This window comes from Aphelocoma coerulescens, chromosome 22 (assembly GCF_041296385.1).
Source record: "Aphelocoma coerulescens isolate FSJ_1873_10779 chromosome 22, UR_Acoe_1.0, whole genome shotgun sequence".
In the NCBI taxonomy this organism is placed as follows: Eukaryota; Metazoa; Chordata; class Aves; order Passeriformes; family Corvidae; genus Aphelocoma; species Aphelocoma coerulescens.
Window position 1 is genome coordinate 3,613,425 of NC_091035.1, and position 20,908 is coordinate 3,634,332.

Genomic DNA, 20,908 nt, shown 5'->3' on the forward strand with positions numbered 1-20,908 from the left:
GGAAGAATTTCTTCCCTGTGAGGGTAGGGAGGTACAGGTCGCCCAGAGAGGCTGGGAGAGAATTCCTCATCTCTGGAAGTGTCCAAGGCCAGGCTGGACAGGGCTTAGAGCACCCGGGATAGTGGAAGGTGTCCCTGCCCAGGGCAGAGAGTGGAATAAGCTGGGATTTAAGGTTCTTTCCAACCCAAACCATTCCATGGTTCTGTGGTGATCCCAGCACGGAGAGACCAGGGCGCTGATCCCCAGCACTTCTGGAGATCTGGGAGTAAAATCTCCGTTGTCAGAGCAATCCTGGGCTAAGAGCACAGAGTGGGAGCAGCACTTTCCCACCTTGGATCTACAGAATCCACACACAGACACAGGGCCCAACACCTCTCCTTCGAAGGTTCCTTGGTTAACACCACAGAAATCCCCCTGTGACCTCAGGAGGAGCTGCTGTGCTGGAACACAATCCCCTTTCCAGGTAAACACACTCCCACTGCAAACCCAGCCCAGCAACCTCGAGGAGCAGTAGGATGTGTCCTTCTCCTTCCTCCCTGGGGGGCTCCTCCTGCCAGCACCACCCCAAATCCCAACAAATCCCAGCAGCCCCAGCCCCACCTCTGCTCCATCCGTCCCCGCTCCCCTGGAAGCGGCTCCTCGTCACACCTTGGCTCCCTGTCAGGATTCCGGAGCGCGGGGCTGGAAGGGAGCCAGGGGCTGCTGGAGCTCAAGCTGTCGGCCCTGCTCTCCCGAAATCCTCTGCAGAATCCTTCAAAGAACCTCTCGCACTCATCCCTGACACTTCCACCCCAAAAATTTTCACTGGGGAAGATTCCTCTGCAGACCCAGCGGCTCGGCTGCTCCCGCAGCCTCTTTTTTTTCCAAGAGAAATCACTCCCTCTCTTATTCCAGCTGATTTCTGCCACCTTTCAGGCTCCTGCTGCCCCAAAAGCCCTCCCTTACTTTGCTTCCAACTGGGATAAGTGCTCCACTTCCACTCGGCCCTGCCTCTGTGAATCCAGATGGCTGCAATCCCTCGGGATTTGTGGCATTTGCTAATAGCTGTCCCTTCCTGTCCCATCCCAGCTCTCCACTGAGCCAGCAGCAGCCGCTGGGATCCACTGAACCCTTCCTCCTGAACACCAGCAACTCCCAGCACTGCCCAGTTCAGGCTCGTGGGATCCCAGGGAGCTGCGTGGCCCCGTCCCAGCCCAGGTGACTTTTGCTCCTTTCTCCCGACCCCATTCCCGTGTTCCCAGAGGGAAGCAGTGACTCAGGCACGTGGCCCTTTCTCTTCCTGCTCAGCTGAATCCTGCAGGTTTTTGCTCCCCACGGCCTGGTGGGATCCTGCACCATCCCCTGTCCCTCTGTTGCCCCTGAGTGACAGCTCCAAGTGACATTAACACTCCACTCCAGAGGGCAGAGTTCAGGCTTTAACCCCATCGCTGCCCCTTCACTGTCGCTGCACAAGGATCCAAAGCTCAGTCATGGCATTGGGGGCATCTTTTTCCTGCCCAAAATCCCACTGGCAGTTACCAACATCGTTTTCATCCCATGCAGAACTCGCCTGGAGGGTAAATCCAGCATGAGAGATCTGGGTTTGGTGTTTGGAGTGATTCTGGGCTGTATTTGAGCTCATTCTGAGCTGAATTGACTTGATTTTGAGTTGCACTTAACCAATTCCGAGCTGGATTTAATTGAGTCTGAGCTGTATTTTACTGAGCTGTATTTAAACTGATTTTGAGTTGAATTTAACTGATTTTGAGTTGAATTTAACTGATTCCGAGTTGTATTTTACTGATTCTGAGATGTATTTCAACTATTCTGACCTGAATTTAATTGATTTTGAGCTGTATTTAACTGATCCTGAGTCGCACTTAATTGATTCTGAGTTGAATTTCATTGAATCTGAGCTGTACTTTACTGATTCTGAGCTGAGCTGAATTTGAACTGATTTGGAGCTGGTTTGAACTGATTCTGAGCTGTATTTTACTGAGCTGCATTTGAACTGATTCTGAGCTGAATTTCACTGTTCCTGAGCTGAATTTGAACTGATTTGGAGCTGGTTTTAACTGATTCTGAGCTGCATTTTACTGAGCTGCATTTGAACTGATTCTGAGCTGAATTTCACTGTTCCTGAGCTGAATTTGAACTGATTTGGAGCTGGTTTTAACTGATTCTGAGCTGCATTTTACTGAGCTGCATTTGAACTGATTCTGAGCTGAATTTCACTGTTTCTGAGCTGCATTTGAACTGATTCTGAGCTGAACTTCACTGTTTCTGAGCTGCATTTGAACTGATTCTGAGCTGAACTTCACTGTTTCTGAGCTGCATTTGAACTGATTCTGAGCTGAATTTTATCTGAGGTCCAACACTTTCGGTTCCTTCAGCCCCAGCACCCCCAGGCTCCGCTTCCTTTGTCACCTCTATACTGAAGTAGCCTCTGTCCACGTAGTCCCCCAGGAAGAGGTAGCGGGTGTTATTGGGTGATCCTCCGACTTCAAACAGCTTCATCAGGTCGAAAAACTGCCCGTGGATGTCACCACACACTGGGGGAGGAAGAACAGCACAAAAGAGGCACAGAATTACCACGCTAAGAAAAGCAAGGTCACGACAGCAGCGAGGAGCAGAGCTGAGCGAGCACCGGCAAAATCCTCTCTTCCAAGAGCTCAGGAGAGTTAAAAAACCTCTCGTGGGTGGAAGGAACACGGCAAAAAAACCTGCTGGGCTTATCCTGGTTGTTGTTCAGGACTCCAGCCCTGAGCTCTGACCTGTGATAGGAGCCTCCACCTCGATCATGGTCTTCTCGTGCCTCAGGATGGCGGCGCCGTCGTTGATGATTTTCAGCGCCGCGTCCTCCTCCAGCCGCCCTTCCTTCACCAAGTGGCTCTTGAGGACGTCGAGCCTCGGCTTCCCATCCTCAAACACCTCCTTCAGAGTGAGCCGCTGCGTGGGAGGGAATGGGACAGCTGGAAAGGCAAGGGAAGGGAAGGAGTCAGCAACACGGCGCTTTTCGGGGAGAGGGAATGACAGGCTTTGCTTCCGAGCCTCGAGCTGACACCCAGAAGTGGAATTTCCACTGAAGTGATGCTCTGAAATACTGAGAGAGGAGCTGAGCTGCCAGAGCTGCTGGATTCACCCCTGAGCTTGGCTAGAACCCCACTTGGTGAAGCCTAAATGCCACCTGCACCCATCCCAGAGCGGCCTCCCAATCCTGAGGGGATGGTCGGCATCCGAGCCTAGAACAGATCCCACGGAAATATCAGCAAAACCAGGAAAACCAGGAACCAGCGACTCAGGTAGGAGGACCAACAGGTAAAATTTTTCCTTATCAGGAAACCACACACCCCCAAAAAGCAGAATTTGCCCTTCTCCGCCCCAACACCTCAAAAAGCTTCACCCCCAAAAAGCAGAATTTGCCCTTCTCCGCCCCAACACCTCGAAAAGCTTCACCCCCAAAAAGCAGAATTTGCCCTTCTCTGCCCCAACACCTCAAAAAGCTTCACCCCCAAAAAGCAGAATTTGCCCTTCTCTGCCCCAACACCTCAAAAAGCTTCACCCCAAGCTTAGAAATCGGTAAATCTTGATGGAATCCAATATTTAAGGTAAGTTAAGGTCTCATCAATTTCCTTAGTTTTTAACTCTGGATAGAAAAACACTCCATCAAAAGCAGCTATTTTTATTATTTTTATTATTATTTTTATCATCATCATCATTTCATGGTAGGGAATTGGATTGTTTGGGAGAAGGTGACCTTTAGCAAAAATTAAGTAAAAAAAAAAACAGAAAAAAAATCAGAGTTTTCAGTAAAAACCTTCTGAATTCCTCATCTCCCTCCTCCCAGGCCTGGCTAATTTAAAAAAGGTGGGAGCATACATGACCCCGGTGTAATATTTAAAGGCTGTATAGTGTCTTGAATTAAAATTAATTCCAGGAAGGAGGCCTGGATGTTTGGGAAGAACTGGGAATAAAATCCTGTGCAACAGCCCCCAGTGCGTGGCCTGGCTGCTGGCAGCTCCTGCAATCCATGGAGTGATTGGAATCTTACCCCAGGGACCGTCTCAGATCTTCTGAGCCCATTTCCTTCTCCAAACCAGTAAAACCAGGATCTCCTCACCCTCTGGGGTCAGCCCTTTCAGCATCCCCTGGCCATGGCAGGACCAAAACGACCCCAGCCAAGCTCTGCAGAGAGAGCGATCCCGCAGCTGGGATGAGGAGGAGATGCTGGGATGGGGTTTGCTTTGGGATGCGCCACACAGAGCCCCAGGAAAAGCCTCTTATCCCAGTGCAGATCCCACAGGGAGCTGGCATCACCCTCCCAGCCCGAGGGGTAACACACACACCTCCCCACAAAGTGCTGGAGGCTCTGCTGTCCGTACGGAGGCGGGCAGCTGGACACAACACCTCACCTCTGCCAGGCATCCCCCAAAATATCCCAAAATCTGGAATGTGATGGGTCTTCTGCAGGGATTTTAATGATGGTGGTGCCAGTCTGAGTCTGAGTAAGCACCTCCAGCAGCCCCCATGAGGAAGGAACCCACCCACTGGGTAATGAACTGTTCCATCATTCCATTTCTCCTGGGAGAGCATCGTGGTGGAAGGCAGATTTACACCGAGCTGGAATCCAGCTTGGATGGAAAATACCTGGGATGCAAATCAAATCCCTGTCCTTATCCATCACCCAGGAAAGGCACTGCTCTGGTGAGGCCACACCTCGAGTGCTGTGTCCAGTTCTGGGATCCTCACGGAGGGGCTGGAGTGAATCCAGGGAAGGGAATGGAGCTGGGAAGGGGCTGGAGCCCCAGGAGAGGCTGAGGGAGCTGGGAAAGGGGCTCAGCCTGGAGCAAAGGGGGATCAGGGGGGACCTTGTGGCTCTGCACAAGTCCCTGACAGGAGGGGGCAGCCGGGGGGGTCGGGCTCTGCTGGCAGGGAACAGGGACAGGAGGAGAGGGAACGGCCTCAGGCTGGGCCAGGGGAGGCTCAGGGTGGACAGCAGCAGGAATTTCCTCATGGAAAGGGTGGCCAGGCCTTGGAATTGCCCAGGGAGGTTTGGAGTGCCCATCCCTGGAGGTGTCCAAGGAACACCTGGACATGGCACTCAGGGCTCTGGGCTGGGGACGAGGTGGGGATGGAGCACAGATTGGACTCGGTGATCCTGGAGCTCTTTTCCAACCTGAACGATCCCGATCCCGTGATGCCGAAATACGTTAAATTTCACAGGACAGAGCTGGCCAAACAACACAGCGAGAACAGCGCTGCCACCGCTCCCTTTGAAATGCAAATCCAGCAGCAATTTAGCCTGAAACCCCCCCCCCCCCGAGAGGAAACGCAGAGAGAGGCGGCACAAGAGATTCTTTACAGCTGAACATCAATTTTCAAATCACAGGAACTGCAAGAGTGGCTCTAACCAAAGGGGAGCTGGTGCCTGCAACGAGGTGGCCCCGCTTTCACGGATCCCTCTGGAAGTTGTGCTCCGCTGTCCCGCGTGCCTGGAACGCTCCAGAGCCTTCCCCGCCGAGCTGCCAATTAAAGAGGGTTAAACCAGACCTGCCTAAACCAACACGGGCTGGAGCAGGGGTTTTACAGCATCCACAGCTCAGCTCTGCTCCAGAAGGGAAAAAAAAAAAAAAAAAACAACAACAAACCCTCTGGAGATGGATGAAAAAAATGATTTTGCAGGATTTCCACCCCCCCCCCGGGATCAGAGTAAGGCTGGCGGCGCTGCGGGAGGGAATGAGGGAAGATGTGGGGCTGACACAAACGGGATCAGCTGGGATGAGGGAGGGCAAAAGGAGCTGGGTGGAAATGCGGGTCCAGGACTTGGAATGGGGGATTTTTTGGGACACTAGGAGGCTGGAAAATGATTCGTAGGTACTACAAACCCTGTGGTTGTCCTGGCATCTGCCATCCGACTCCAAAGGGAGCCGGGGAGGTCAAATGATTGGAACAGAGGAATAGGAACCATTCATCTCCCTATTCCCCATCACTCCAGGCCCTCAAGCACGGCCAACACCTCTGGAGCCACCCTAAGGAAGTGCAAAGCCCCAGAAATGGGGTCGGAGAGGTCAGCAAAGCTGGGATGTGACCCCAGGAGCAGCGCTGCCCATCCCACCGCTCCGAGATCTGCGGGAAGCTCCCGGCTCTGCCTTTTCCCGGTAGCCCCAGTGAGCAAAGTTATGCAAGATCAAATCTGAGGCTGCGCCAACGTGAGCAGCCAAGAACTTTTATGTAAGTTCCCTCCTTGGCTTTGCACGGCTCCACTCCCACAAGGAGCTGGGCATGACCAGGAACCGGCTCCTCCTCAGCGCTGCCAGGGCTTCAGCCACCCCACTTTTGTTAGAGGTCTCGGCTTTATCCTCATCCCTGCTCCATTCTCCTGGACAGGAGGAAGAGGATGCTCCCACAGCCAGGCTGGGCCCTCCCAACAGCAGGAACAGCCCTCAGAGCAAGCTGACCTGGAATTTTGCACCCCCAGGGCATTGAGAAGGGTGGAGAGACTCACCCAGTTGCTGCTCCCATATGAAAAGTGGGGAGATAACTCCTTATCTCCCAAAGAAATCACAGAGTCATGGACTGGCTTGGGGTGGAAGGACCTTCCACTATCCCAGGTTCTCCAGCCTGGCCTGGGAATCTTCCAGGGATGTGGCAGCCACAGCTTCTCTGGGAATTCCATCCCAGCCCCTCCCCACCTTCACAGGGAGGAACTCCTTCTGTATATCCACCCGAAATTTCGCCTCTTTCAGCTCAAACCCGTTGCTCCTTGCCACTGCAACTCCACGGTTGGTCCTGGAATGCCCAAGCAGGGCAGACACAGCGGGTTAAGCTCGTCCTCAGAGCCAGCTCCCTCGTAATTAAAGAAAACGACGGATCAAACACTCACAACATTCCAAGAATGGAACCCTGTGACCTCTGTGCCACCTTCCCTCGGCACACAAACCCGAGTGTTGCACCCAGTCCTGTTTAAACAGTGAAATCTGCAGGTCTGGGGTTGAAAATTCCGCCAAGGGCATCCAAACCCGCTCCCAGGGAAAGGTGATTCCTGCTCCACCAACAGGACGTGTGCTGAGGGCCAATCCACCAACAAAAAGACACAAAAGCAGGTGAAGTTGGAGGTGTGGAATGGATTAAAAGGTCAGGTGTGCCCACGGGAAAGTTAAAAGGAAATTAAAAGGAAAATTAAAGGGATCTCTTTGCTGGACTCCAGGGCAAGATTCCATTTCCTGCCAAATTAACATGGATTTTATTTCCCAGGCCAGGAGCAAGGGGGTATTTGCAACTCTCCAAGAGGCCATGGATAGTTAAGGACAGAAGAATCTGGGAAAAAGATGCTTTTCCACCACCAACTCTCCCAACCCAGAGCATCGCTCACTCCTCAGTGCCAGGACATGAAATTCCTGCAGGGAAAAAAAAAAAAAATCACATCCCTCCCTAGCTCTGTCCTTAAAACACACTTAAAATTCAGCTTCATCAGGGCTGCCCCATCCCCACCTCCAGACAGAGCCCAGTGCCACGGAAGAGAAAACAAAGTGATCCACAAGTGATTGTTTATATATCCCAGAGTCCCTTGGATGGAGCAGCCGAGGCGGATTCATTACTGAAAAAGGAGCAAGAGCTCCGTGCCTGGAGTGGCAGCGCTGGCCAAAAGCTGCTCCTGGGGTCTGCAGGGAACAGGTGAACCCTTGATCCCCCCTCCAAAAAAAAATATCCCCCAGGATTAAAAAAAAATCTCAAGAACAAACTCGAGAGAGGTTTCCCCGAAGCTCCCGATGCCCATCTGGGAGCGAACCCAAAGCCCCTTCCCTGCTTGCTCCTCATTGTGGAGCAGATGGTGAGAGAGGCACTTTGAAGGAAAAAAAAAGCACATTTTGGGGCAACACTGAGGAAGTCGGATGGGCTGTCAAAAGTAGAAAAATTCCCAGGAAAAGTCCACCAGGAGCCATCCAAAACCCTGTGAAAGGCAGAGGAAGCGGCCTCCAGGGCTGAGCTGGGCACAGCACGAGCAGCAGGGCGCGGGGTTTTTTTCCCTCTTTCCCAATTTCCAAACAGCCCAATGTTATTTTTAGCTGATATTTTATTCCCATTCACACCTAACCTACATTCATCTACTCAAAGCTGAGCCCGGGGCTCACACGGAGCCGGCTCGGAGGGAATAATGTGGAGAAATCCAGCACGGAAAGGCCACGGCGGTGGCGTTTTCTGCTCAGAGAAAGGTGGATTTTTCGGGATGCTGAGGAGCTTTTGGAGTCACTAATGAAGAACAAACCCTCGGAGGCAGGGGATGGATGTCACTGTCACTCCAGCAGTGCTCCAGCCACCTTGATTTTCCTGCTGCTCCATCCCAGATCCAGGCCAAAAGCAAGGACAGGTTGGATCTCAGCAGCTGGCTGGATGTTGGAATTCCAGAATCCCAGAATTATCCGGCTTGGAAAAGCCCTCCAAGGTCATTGATTCTGATCTGTGACTTGTCCCCGGCTCAGAGCACTGAGTGCCACGTCCAGGCATTCCTTGGACACCTCCAGGGATGGGAATTCCACCACCTCCCAAATGCCTGACCACCCCATTCATCAGCAACTACTCCACTTTCCATGGAATAATCTTTATTCTTCCCAAAATGATGAAACCACACAAATTTCTGGCCGTTAAACACAGAAAGTCTTTGCTTTAAGAACCCCCACCCTGGGTTTTGGGAGGTTTTTCCTCTCCTGAGGTGCCTCAGGGTGAGCTGATGTGAGAACCTGCAAAACCAGGTGTGTGTGTCTGTTTGATATCCCGATTTTTCCAAGCTTGGATCAAGCCCTGACAAATAATCTGTGTCATTTTCCAGGGCTGGCACGGGCAGCCTGACCCTGCCACGGCACAGAACTGCTCGTTCCAGCTGCAGGAGCTCTGTGGGGAAAAAAAAAATACAACCAAGTGGAGCTTCATCACCTCCCACCTGAGGAAATAAGGAACTTCTCCCTTGTTAAAATAAACAACGTTAAAATCAAAGAAACATCACCAAATAAAGCAAACACCTTCCTGTATAAAAGCAGCAAGAGCCAGGAATAATAATAATAATAATTATTATTATTATTATTATCATCATCATCATTATTATTATTATTATTGCCATTTCCATCTGTCTCTCCCAAAAATGTTTGCATGCTCCAATCCTCCTTTTTTGCTCTGGGTAAGGAATCCCCAGATGTCAGAAGCTCCAGAGACTCACAAACAGAGGGGAAATAAAAATATTCCGGAGTTTCTGCCTCTCAGCCCTGGAAATGCTGCAGGAAGACCACAGGATTTGGGGTTATCTGAATTCCTCTGGAAGAGCAGCTCCTTTGAAGGGATGCAGTTTAAAACGTCCCAGTTTTATCCAGAACTCCTCGGAGCTGAATCCGACCTCCCAGTGCGCAGCTGGTTCGGAGAGCTGGCTCTGATCCTCACCTGGAGCCACGGATTCCTTTTTGTAGGACAACCAGAATTATCTCCTCACAATAGCCCTAAAAATATCTGCATTGTACGAGCTGAATGAATGATTTCTTCGAAGGGGACAGTCGCGGTCATCCCAAGACAGAGCCGGGCAGGGAGGAACCAACGGAGCCGTTCCCAGCAGCAAATCTGTCCCTGCCTCATCAGCTCCAGGAGTAACACCCAAAATTTGAGGCCACGTAGGGAGAAGCTGGCAGGCCCCGGGCTGAGCAGGAGCCAGGTGCATTTAAGGCTAAAAAAAGCAGGTGACAGCTCCATGCATGGAAATGCAAACACAACCAGAGCACAGCCCCGGCCGCGCTCACGGCTCCCACAGAAATCTGGGATGCAAAGCCAAGAGGATAAAAACCACGCAAACCTAAGCCCAGACATAAATTTCCAAGGAAGTATCACAGAATTCCAGAATGGGTTGGGTGGGAAGGGACCTTCAAGATGATCTCATTCCACCAGGCCAGGCTGCTCCAACCTGGACTTGGACACTTCCAGGCACGGGGCAGCCACAGACTTTCTGGGAAAACCACTGCAGTGCCTCACCACCCTCACAGGGAAGAAACACGGACACTGAAACCTTACAGCTCCCTGAACTGTGCTCCCCTAAAAACTTCGGGATAGCAGGTGATTATCCTGGTTCTGCTGGCAATCTGGCCAGCAAACAGTGAGGCCAGGACACAGCAAGGTGCCTTTGCCGAGGAGGATTCCCTAGCAGAGCTGAGGGCCAAGGTTTTGCCACGGCTGCCAATTCCAGAGGCAGCAGTGCCGGTCCCACGAGGTGGAGCTGGAACTCTGCTCCCTCTCGCTGCTCCCGGAGGAGCAGGGCAGGATTAAACCCGGGAGTATTTAATTAGAACAGAGGCAACTTAAGCCCGTCAGCCACACCAGGCGCCAGCTCCCAGGCAGCAGAGCTGCCCACAAAACCCTCCTGCCACGGCAGCCAGGGATCTTCACGCCCTGGATCCTGCCCTGCCTCTGGAATGAAGCCGAACCCAGACCTGGATCCGCCGTGTTGGTCCTGCTCCTGCTCCTGCCAAAGCTCCCCGTGGATCAGAGACCTCAAGAACGCTCTCAGTGGGCACCAAGAGTCCTCAGCCTCCCTGGAGTGATAAAATCCACGTTTGCTTGCGAGGTCCATCGAGTTTCCAGCTCAGATTTGGCTCTTAATGACCGGCACTGATGCAGATTTTCCCGGGATTGTCATTGAGCCAATGTGTCCAGGGCTGAGTCCTCTGCCAGGGATGTGAGCTCTGGATATCACCGAGTGCCAGGTCACCAAGGAGATCCCAAAACCCCCGCAATTCCAGCCTGGAAAACCTCTCTCTTTGAGACCCTCCCGCTCTACAGACTTTCCAGAGGTTAAAAATCAATGTATTCCCAGAAAATCACCACTCAACAAAGCCAGTGTTTCCCTCTGGATGGGTGGGATGGTCCCTCGGCGACTCCAGGGAGTCGCTGCAAAGCTTGAGGAAAAAAGGAGGAGGAAAAGGAGGAGAAAAAGGAAGAGAAAAAGGAGGAGGTTTAGAGCAAACAGCTGCAGCTACTTAAAAAAAAGTGAGCTCCCCAAAGGAGCCGGGAGGGGATTCCTAGATGTCAGCAGGCAGGGAAATTCACCACCTGTTTCCCAAGGTTCCAGCACGGCCACTAATAGATCATTAATGGAGGCACAGCGGGGGCTTTGTGGAAAAGGCAAATCCCAGGAATGTGAACCTGACCCTGCCGCCGGCTCCCGAGGGGCTTCTGGATCCCATTTCCAACCTGCTCTAAGCAAACACAACTTTGCACGCTGTGTCCTTCCAAGATCTTGCTCCGGGGAACGAGCTGATCCACGTGGGAATCCCGGACAAAACAACCCCCAGAAATATTCCCGCTGAAGCAGCCCTCGGAGAAGCCAGTGGCTGGATGCATCCAGCAAAAGGTGGTCACAGCATGGGTAAGTGGGAATGTGGGCACAAAATGATGAATTCTGACACAATCAGGGGCTTGGTTTCTCTCCTCTTCCCATTTCAGGCCTTAATCCTTCACCCTGAGTGGGATCCTCACTGGATGCAAGTGCTTGGGATAAAACATTCCCTGCAAGGTGCCTATTCCCAGCTTTGGGAATATCCACACCCACACAACACCTTGGGCCTCACCGAGCTGCTGATGGTCCCAAGGGAGCTGCAAAGGAATTCAAATCTTCCCACCCTGGAGGTCATCAGCCAGAGCAGTTCTCCTGCAAACCAAAAAAGCAGCCCAAAAAAACTGGGATAAACCAGTCCCAGCGCTGCTTCCAGAGCAGCTTCCCAGACCTGCACGTGTCAGGGATGGAGCAGGATGAGAGGAGCCTCCAGCTACTGCTGAAGCAGCAATTCCAGCCTCTGTGCCCTGGTCACTCTTCCTCCAGGAAACCCTCGTGGTATTTTTCCAAGACATCACCTTTGGGATAATATTGTGTTCAGGAAGCCATTTTACCACGTTTTGCTACGCTCAGCAGTTGATAAAAGGGAATATTTTCTGGAGCACTCCAGGTTGACACCACTTCTCCCTATTCTCACCCTGAACCGCTTTGCCTTACACAGGAGAGATCCTGGGAAACTCTCCCCTGATCCACCTTGGAGCAGGGAAAGTGCTTTAAACTCACATTTTTCCAAAAGGACCCCCCAGAAGGCAGACTTATGGAGAATTTTGGAGAGACAACCCGCCCTGAGCTTCTCAGGGAGGCTCCCAGTCAGAGGAGATCCCACTGCTCCACACGCTCACATCCAGCTCTGCTCCCCGTGGAAACAGGGAGATCACAGAACCCCAGGATGGTTTGGGCTGGAAGGGACCTTAAGGATCACCTCGTTCCACCCCTGCCCTGATGCTCTCACCAGGCAGCAGCGAGGTTTTGTTTCAGAGGCTGGAGAAGCTGGAGAACAGCCTGGAGAGCCCGATGCTCCTGCCAGGAAAATCCTTAAAATCTGCACTGAGATTCCTTTTTCCTCCTGCTTTAGAGCATCCCTCTGACACAGGAGCATCCACCCTCCATCCCCCACCTAACCTCTGCTCCAACCCACCATTCCCTCTGCCCCACCCTCGCTGTCCTGAGGGGTTTTCCCAGGATATTTGCAGATTCCCCATCCCTGGAAGTGTCCAAGACCAGGTTGAATGGGGCTTGGACCAACCTGGGATAGTAGAAGGCGGCAGAGGGGAGTGGAATGAGACGAGCTTTAAGATCCTTTTCCAACCCAAACCATTCCAGGATTCCACACCTGACCCAGCTCTCCGGTGCCACCGGAATGTGCCCCTTTGGCACGGCGATCCCCGCCTCCGAGAGCCTCTGGGAGCCAAGTCCTGCATTATGGGATAACGCTGATGCCTTTACGTAGCCTGTTCCCTCACTCCCGCTGCTTAATGATGTCTAATTCCATTAGGATCCGAGCCATCACCGTCCCGTAAACACACCCGCTGTCCCAACGCCATCCCCGGCGGGATCGGGCAGGGAATACCTGGAAAACCGGCCAAGCTGGGAAGGATCCCGGACAAATATAGATCTCCAAGGAGTATCTTTAGATTAGCAGGCGGCTCTGCCCCCACTGAGACCCCAGGATTTACCTAAATAGCTCCTTCAGCACAGCCCAGCGCTCGGAGCTATTTTAAGCCAGCACCCTGCCCTACTTCCTAAGGAACAGCCTTCCCTCCTCCTGCCTGTGCAGCCAGAGCAGCCCCAAACCCACTCCTCTCCACTCTGACACCTTTCATTAAATAAAAAACACTCTTCTGGCACGGTATCCAATTAATCCGGGCTCATTTATTGCTACAAGGCCCTTCAAGGCCTCGAGCAGGGAAAACGGGATTAACCTTTCCCAGCCTGAGAGCCAGAAAAATAACATTAAGCAGTGGGATCCTGAGGAACACGACCTTCCCTCCTGGCCAGCCACCTCCAGCACCCACCTGAAGCAGCTGCTGTTATTCCCACAGGGAAGGGATAAATCCCAGCCCAATCCATGTGCCCTGGTGCCTTATCACCGTTCCCCAAGGGGGTTTTGTGCCCAAGGCTGACGCTGGGTTTGGGGTTTGCCACCAGCCTTTCTGTTAATTAGCACATTCATTAGCACGTTCATGAGCCAGCAGAACATCCCTGTATCCCAGGATCCAGAGACTTGGCAGTTTGAGCCCAAAAAGAGGCACCTCTGCCTCTGCTTGGGGCAACCAAGGAATGCCCCGGAGAGGAACAGTTCATGTATCCAGAGATATTTGCCTCTGGATTCATTTTTGGGATGAAATGCCACAAGATCCAGCAAAATCAGCCCCAAGCTTGGCGCTGGCACAAACCGGCCTCTTTTCCCAGCACATCCCATTTATGGATAACGAAGCATCTTTCCTGTTTATATAGAACAGTAACAACAATATCGGAATTACTCGGACAAGTTTTGGGGGATTTTCTGGAAACTCCTCCCTCCCCCCCCCAAAATACCACATTCCCAAGAAATTCAGCGGGATCCCAGGGGGTTCCTGCTTTAAGGACCGCCTCACCCCACACCTCCTTGAGCTCTGTCCAGCCAAGTTGCTGTATTATGACACAACTTGCTTTTTAGGGATTCCCCTCCACATCTTGACCCTGGTGGCATTCACACTTTTCCCTTGGCATCCCAAGGTCCGAGCACATGGACCTTGGCCTTTACTCCATTTTTAGCCATTTCCAGAGCTTCTTTTCCCCCCTGGGTGTTCCTTAATTCCTACAGAACATCAACACTAAACAAGCCAAACCAACCGGCGAGTTTAAAACCCCACAATTTCCTCTATGTTTAAGATTTTCCTCAATTAAAAAAGCTCCTTTGACTTTCACATCGGCGCGTGCTCCGTCACGAAAATTCCCAACACCTCCCAACCTGGAGAAAATCCAACGCTCACGCTTCCAGAGTTGTAGCTGATATTAAAAACAAGGTGGGAAGAAAGCTGCACATTTTTCATCCCCCAAAAGCATCTCCAGGCAGCGAGATGAACTAGAACAGCCTCTGAACTCTCCGAGGAGGCAGCGATTGATCTGATGCTGGGTTTGGGCTCCCCAGAGGCTGCGGGAGCCTCGTGGAACAAATCCCGTGGGATTGCTCTCCGTGCCTCCAGCGGAATCTCCGCCGCGCTCCGGAGGCACTCGGAGAGGTGGGAGCAGCTCCTGGGGTGTGATCCCACCCGGAGTTGGAAGTGTCACTGAGGGCTCGGGAGCTCCCGGTGTCCCGATGTTCCCAGAAACCTTGGCTGGGTGTGAAACGGGTCAGTGACAGCACAGAATCACGGATTATGGAATGGTGAGGGGGGGAAGGGGCCTTAAAATCAACTCATTCCACCCCCTGCCATGGGCAGGGACACCTTCCATGATCCCAGGTTTAATTCCCCCTGGCCTTGGGCACTTGCAGGGATCCAGGGGCAGCCACAGCTCCTCTGGGAATTCCATCCCAGCCCCTCACCACCTTCACAGGGAAGAATTCCTTCCCAATATCCCATCTAACTCTGCTCTCTGGCAGTGGGAATCCATTCTCCCTTGTCCTGGCACTCCATCCCTTGTCCCAAGTCCCTCTCCCTGCTGAAACACATCCGGGTGGTTCCCACAAAAACCGGACACTGAAATTTCAGGGAGCATCACGTCAGGGGTTCTAAAATTCCCACACACACCTTGAATGTCTTCCAGTTGGGAAAAACCCAAACTGGACACGCAGAAAGGTGCCTGAAAGTCCTTAAGAAAGGACAGCAAAGCACAAATTTGGAAAATCCACCCATTTCCAGACCACCTTTGGCTGGCGCCAGCCCTAGCTTTACACCACAATTCCTGGGATTCACTCCTTCTCAGAAAAGCAGGATCCCACTTCAGGAATCACTGCCAGGCACTATGGAACAGGGTGGGAATTAGGGATGTCTCTGACTTCCAACACCAGCTGCCAAAAGGAGGGCACTGGATCCCGGCTGCTCCCGGCTCAGCAGCTTCCCAACGTTTTGTGATACACAAAAGAATAACACAGAGATAGAGAAAAATTCCAGTGGATTATTTGCTCTGGTGTCTAAACACCAATATCCCAGGTTTTTAAAGGATTTGTCATGGATGCAACTGCACATGGAGAGAGCTGGGTCGCCTCCCAGCACCGCCAGGTGTCTGCGGGAAGGATCCTGCCGGACACAGCTCTGCTTCCCAGAGGATGTCACAGCTTCCAGCAGGGAGAATGAAGCAGGGTCACAAAATTCAACCAAAAAATGACCACAAAATTGAACCCAAAAGGACCAAAAAAAAAAAGCTCTGCAGGTTTGTTTTAAAGGGGCACAGAGAGGGGAAACGCCCTGAGCTCCGGGATCCATCCACTGCAGCAGCCCAAAGCACCGTTCCCACCTCCCTGAATAATGTGGATTTCATGGAATGTGGATCCATCAGTCAATTCCACGGATCCACCAGGTAATTCAAGCCTAACTTTGGGCTAATGCAGAAAACCAGACCCCCTGATCCCTCAGATTTCCAGCAGAACCATCCCAAGTGCTCTGTGGAGACCAAAATTTGGACTCAGATTTCCAGCAGAACCATCCCAAGTGCTCTGTGGAGACCAAAATTTGGACATTAATGGTCTCCGTCACCATCAACCATCAGTTTCCTGCTAAAACTGGGCTACAAAGAGCAATTCTTGCCTCAAAATTCGAGATTTTAATAAAAGGTAACTCCTGATGAACCCCAAAATCCAAGATTTAACAAAAAACAATTTCTGATGACCCCAAAAGCCAAGATTTTAATAAAAAATCAATTCTTGAAGCACCCCAAAATTCAAGAATTTAAAAAAAGCAATTCCTGGCCTACCTCAAAATTCAAGATTTTAATAAAAATCAATTCTTGACACACCCCAAAACTTGCAATTTTAATAATGAAGCTCCCCCAGTACAAGTTTTAGCCCAAAACTGCATTTCCTCTGAATAAACCTAATTACAGCTAAGGCCTTCTGCAGGGCCCTGGAGATGTAAATATATAGGTTAAACATAGTTAAAATTCCACATCCTATTTAATTGCAGGCATTTTCCACGGAACAAAACGAGCTTTTATCTTCAGCTTTTAATTATTAATAACCACGAACAATGTCACCACCTTTAAACAATAACCCCGGCCCCAGAAGGAGATATTTCTCCCCAAATTTCCACAGGCACTCGAGTGCACCTGGGGGAAATAAGAAGCAATTTTTGGGAAGTCCACGTGGGTTTTGGAGTGGTGGAGCACAGAGCAGGCCTTGAGCCTCCACCCCACCTGGATGGGGATTAATGACCGCAATTAGCGGGACCATGAGGATGTGGGGGGGGGGTTGCCAAACCCTTGAGAGGCACCGGTAGGATCCCTGACAGGCATTCCCAGGATCTGGAAGCCCCGGGAGCAGGGAGAGAGCCTGGATCCGGCCGACTCAGCTGAATCATAATGGCTGCATTGACATTACCTTTCCCGAACAAGGCCAACCTAAACACAGGCAGCTGCCTGGGATTTAGCAGGAGATTTACGGACAGCACCGGCCGCTCCGGCTGCCCGGAGACCTACAAATCACCACGCCACACGCACGGCCCCCGGGAACACCCCGGATCCCCCCGAGATCCGGGAGCGCTCTGGGATTATTCCTACAAAAAAAAAAAAAAAAAAACAACAAACCAAAACCCTCCCACCGTGGGCAAGCGCGGAGCTTCCCCGAGCCCGAGGGGCCTCCACGCTCCGGCTGCCACCCGGATCCCCTTTCCCTGGGTTTGAGGTTATTAACATCAAACATGTGATCGGCCACATGATAGGCTAAAGGCTAAAAAGGAAAAAAAAAAAAAAAATAAAGAAAAGAAAAAAAAAAAATCGCTTGGACACATCCAGAGGGGAAGGAAGAGATGGCAGCGTGGTGGGTACACCTCCATGTCCGTGGATTACAACCATTCCTGGGAAATCGCTGCTTTCCAGCAGCCCGGAATGATGGGAGCCATGGCGGGAGGAGGTTTAATAACGGGGTGATTGTGTAACTTGGAGCCTCCCGGCGAAAGTTAAGGCACCCAGTGGATGTTCCCGGTGCGTGGGGACGAGGATGGCACCGGATCAATTAGGGCAGCGAAATGTGCATCCCCCCCCAGCCTCCTCCTCCTCCTCCTCCTGATCCAGGAGTTTCTCCGCTAACGTATTTCTCTCCTCATTAACTGCTTCGGTGTCTTCTGCTCTTTCCAAAATAGTACCTACTATAACGGGGCCGCAGAGGGGGCCAGCTGGCACCCGCCGCCGGGCATCCAGACACGGAGCAGGGATTTGGGGGAGGAAAGACACGGGGAGCCAGCAGGATGAGGGCAGCGAAGGATCTCATCCCCCCCCCTTCCCCCAAATCCTCAGGGAAACCCCGCTTCCACCTAAAGCAGAGGCTCAGCACCCCAATCTAAGGGCGAGGATGTTGTGGGTGTGATGAAGTCCACCCCAGCATGGGGATCCCCCCCCATCAAAAGGGATGTCCCCTGCTATCACCCCAAGCCAGGCAGCACCGCTGTGCCCACGGCCCCCCATCCCACAGCACTGACCAGAGAATGGAGGGAGGGGGCTGCATCCTCTTGGACCAGAGGGGGCAAAAATGCCCCCCTCATCCCCCCCAGTGCCCCCCACAAAACAGAGACACTCCCCTCCCCCAAACCAAAGGCCCCTCGGCTCCTCTGCAGAGGTTTCTGACAGAACAGGGGGTGTCCCCCCCACCCCGAACCCCCCACTCAGGGCTCTCCCTTAACGGGGGGTGTCCCACTGGACCCCCCCCCCCCCCCCCCGCTGCTCCAGGCCTCCCCCTCCCCTTTCTCTTGGGGATGACCCCCAAACCACGCTCTGATTTTCCAGCCTCTCACCAGCCTGAGAGTGCCCCCCCAATTTCCCCCCACTCAGGGGATGACCTAGACTGGGGATGACCCCTCCCAAACCAGAGTCCCCCCTGAGGGGGGGAGACCACCCACCAGAACACCCCCTCCTCACCACTCCAGGCATCCCTACCTCCCCCCAGGGCCCTCCTTTAACGGGGGTGCCCCACTAGAACACCCCCCCCTCCCCAAATCACGCTGCCCCCCGCCCTTCCTCCGGGCTCCCCCAGCCTGGGGACCCCCCCTCAAACCAGGCTGCCCCTCCAGAACAGGTTCCCCCCACCCAAACCAGGCATCCCCCTCCCTTTCTCCGGGTTTCCCCAGCCGGAAGGGGGGGGGGGGGCTCCGCTAACCTGGGGACCCCCCCCACAAACCAAGCATACCCCGCTATTTCTCGGGAATACCCCACTAAACCAGGCTCCCCTTCCTCCCATATCACGCTCCCCTCTGCTCTCCTTTCCCCAGGCCCTTCCAACCTGGGGACCCCCCCTCAAAATGAGCCTTCCCCCCCCCTTTCCTCGGGCTCCCCCAGTTAGCGGACACCCCCCTTTTAACCACGCTCCCCCCGCTCCTTTCTCGGGGCTCCCACAGCCTGGGATCCCCCCCCCCCTAAAACCACGCTTCCCCCTCCCTTTCTCCGGCCTCCCCCAAACCAGATCCACCCCCCCCAAACCAGGCATATTCCCGTCCCCTTCCTCGGGGCTCCCCCAGCTTGGGGACCCCCCCCCCAACCTCCCTCGCCGCCCCTTTCTCGTGGCCCCCCCCCTCCGTGCCGAGCCCCCCCCCCCGCGCCCCCCGCGCAGGCAGGGGGCGCCCTCGCCGCCCCCTCACCCTTGACGATGCGCTCGGTGGTCGGCAGCTTGTTGTGGCCGCGCCCGGACATGGTGGCGGCGGCGGCGGCGGCGGCGGCACCGGCACCGCTCCCCGCCGTGCCCCGCTCCGCTCCCCTCACCCGGAGCGGGGGCCGCGCGGGTGCTCCCGGCGGACCCGCTGGGCTGCCCCGGCGGCGGCTCCGCGGCGCTGCGCTACCCCCGTCCCGCCCCCGCCGCCGCCGCCACACCGCCCTCCGCCCTCTGCCCCCCCCCCATCCCGCCCAGCGCCTGCGCCGCGCCCGCCCCGCCCCGCCCGCCATCTTGGAGGGGAAGGGGGCGTTGCTAAGCAACGGGGGGGGCAACATGGCGGCGGCGCCGTGAGGGGGGAGCGCGGGGATGGCGGCGGGGGGGGGTTGAGCGGCCTTTGGGCACAGCTCCGCTGCTGAGGGAGGAGAGTGGTGGGATCCCACACTGCGCTGGGAGGGACTGTAAGGGTCAGCCAGTGCCACCCCCTGCCGTGCCCAGGGACACCTGCCACCGTCCCAGGCTGCTCCAAGCTGGCCTTGGGCACTTCCAGGGGCAGCCAGAGCTCCTCTGGGAATTCCATCCCAGCCCTTCACCACCCTTACAGGGAAGGATTCCCTCCCAGTATCCCATCCAGCCCTGCCCTCTGGCACTGGGAAGCCATTCCCTGGGTCCTGTCCCTCCAGCCCTTGTCCCCAGTCCCTCTCCAGCTCTCCTGGAGCCCCTTTAGGCCCTGGAAGGGGCTCTGAGCTCTCCCTGGAGCCTTCTCTTCTCCTCCCTTCTCCAGGCTGAACTTTCCCAGCTCTCCCAGCCTGGCTTCGTAGCTGATACTCCTTAGACATAAAATTTCTGAGGGAAAGGAAAAACAGAGGATGGTCTGTTCCCACCACTGTAAGATGAAGGAAGACAGGTTTAGATGGGATATTGGGAAGGAATTCCCCCCTGTGAGGCTGGTGAGTGGCTGGGATGGAATTTCCAGAGAAGCTGTGGCCACTCCATCCCTGGAAGTGCCCAAGGCCAGGTTGGATGGGCCTTGGAGCAGCCTGGGCAGTGGAAGGTGTCCCTGCCCCTGGCAGGGGTTGGCACTGGATGAGCTTCAACCAACCCAAACCATTCCAGGAATTCCATGACCCCATCCAGCATCATTTGCTGAGGTAACTCAGGTTTCAGGCATTCACCAAAACACAAGGATTTTGCAGGAAAGGAGAGCCCACTCAAAGCCCTCCTGGAAGTGCGGATGAGTGAGAGCAAGTCCGATGCTCACTGTGACCTTCCTTGCTTAATAAGACATTAATATTTTTATAAAACGCTCCAGAATGTCAAGATTTGGTTTCTTTAGCTGCAACAGGGTTTCTAAAAATTGCGTTCGCTGCTCAGAGCTGGCAGCTGGGGTGGAATGGTGTAGAAAAAGGGAAGTAGAAAAGCAAAGTTTGGGGTTTTTTTCCCTAGTGGAAGGTGGGAAAACAAGGACGCAAACACTGCCCGGCTTGTGTGAGCTGGAGAGAAATCCAAAATCCCGCATCTCCCAGATAAACCACGGCTTGGAAATACATTTCAGATAAGTTAAAAAAAAAAAAATATATATATATATAAAATTAAGGAAGGGTTTTTGGAGCCGCAAAGGCCGTGCCATGCGGGCAGGCCGGGGGTTGTCAGTGCCACCTTCCGTCAGCCGCGCCGCACTGCATAGCCACGGAAATCCAGCTGGAAAACCGGGATTGCATCACCCAGCCCAGCTCCAACCCTTCCCCTCGGAAAAATCCTGAGGCAGCAGCGCTCCCACCCCTCCATCC

At 53.7% G+C, this 20,908-nt stretch overlaps 1 protein-coding gene across 6 annotated transcripts in view; it reads right to left on the reverse strand.

The window, feature by feature from the left end:
* PPP3CC (protein phosphatase 3 catalytic subunit gamma) overlaps nt 1–19,324 on the reverse strand; it is a 36,106-nt gene extending 16,782 nt beyond the window's left edge. For all 6 annotated transcript variants that reach the window (XM_069035568.1, XM_069035566.1, XM_069035564.1 and 3 more), the window contains exons 1-3: nt 19,111–19,324; nt 2,754–2,951; nt 2,407–2,531 (exon numbers count right to left, since the gene is read on the reverse strand). In XM_069035568.1, the coding sequence (XP_068891669.1) occupies nt 2,407–2,531; nt 2,754–2,951; nt 19,111–19,162 (375 nt within the window). In that variant the 5' untranslated portion in view covers nt 19,163–19,324. The remainder of the gene's footprint in view (nt 1–2,406; nt 2,532–2,753; nt 2,952–19,110) is intronic.
* Between the last annotated feature and the right edge of the window lie 1,584 nt (nt 19,325–20,908).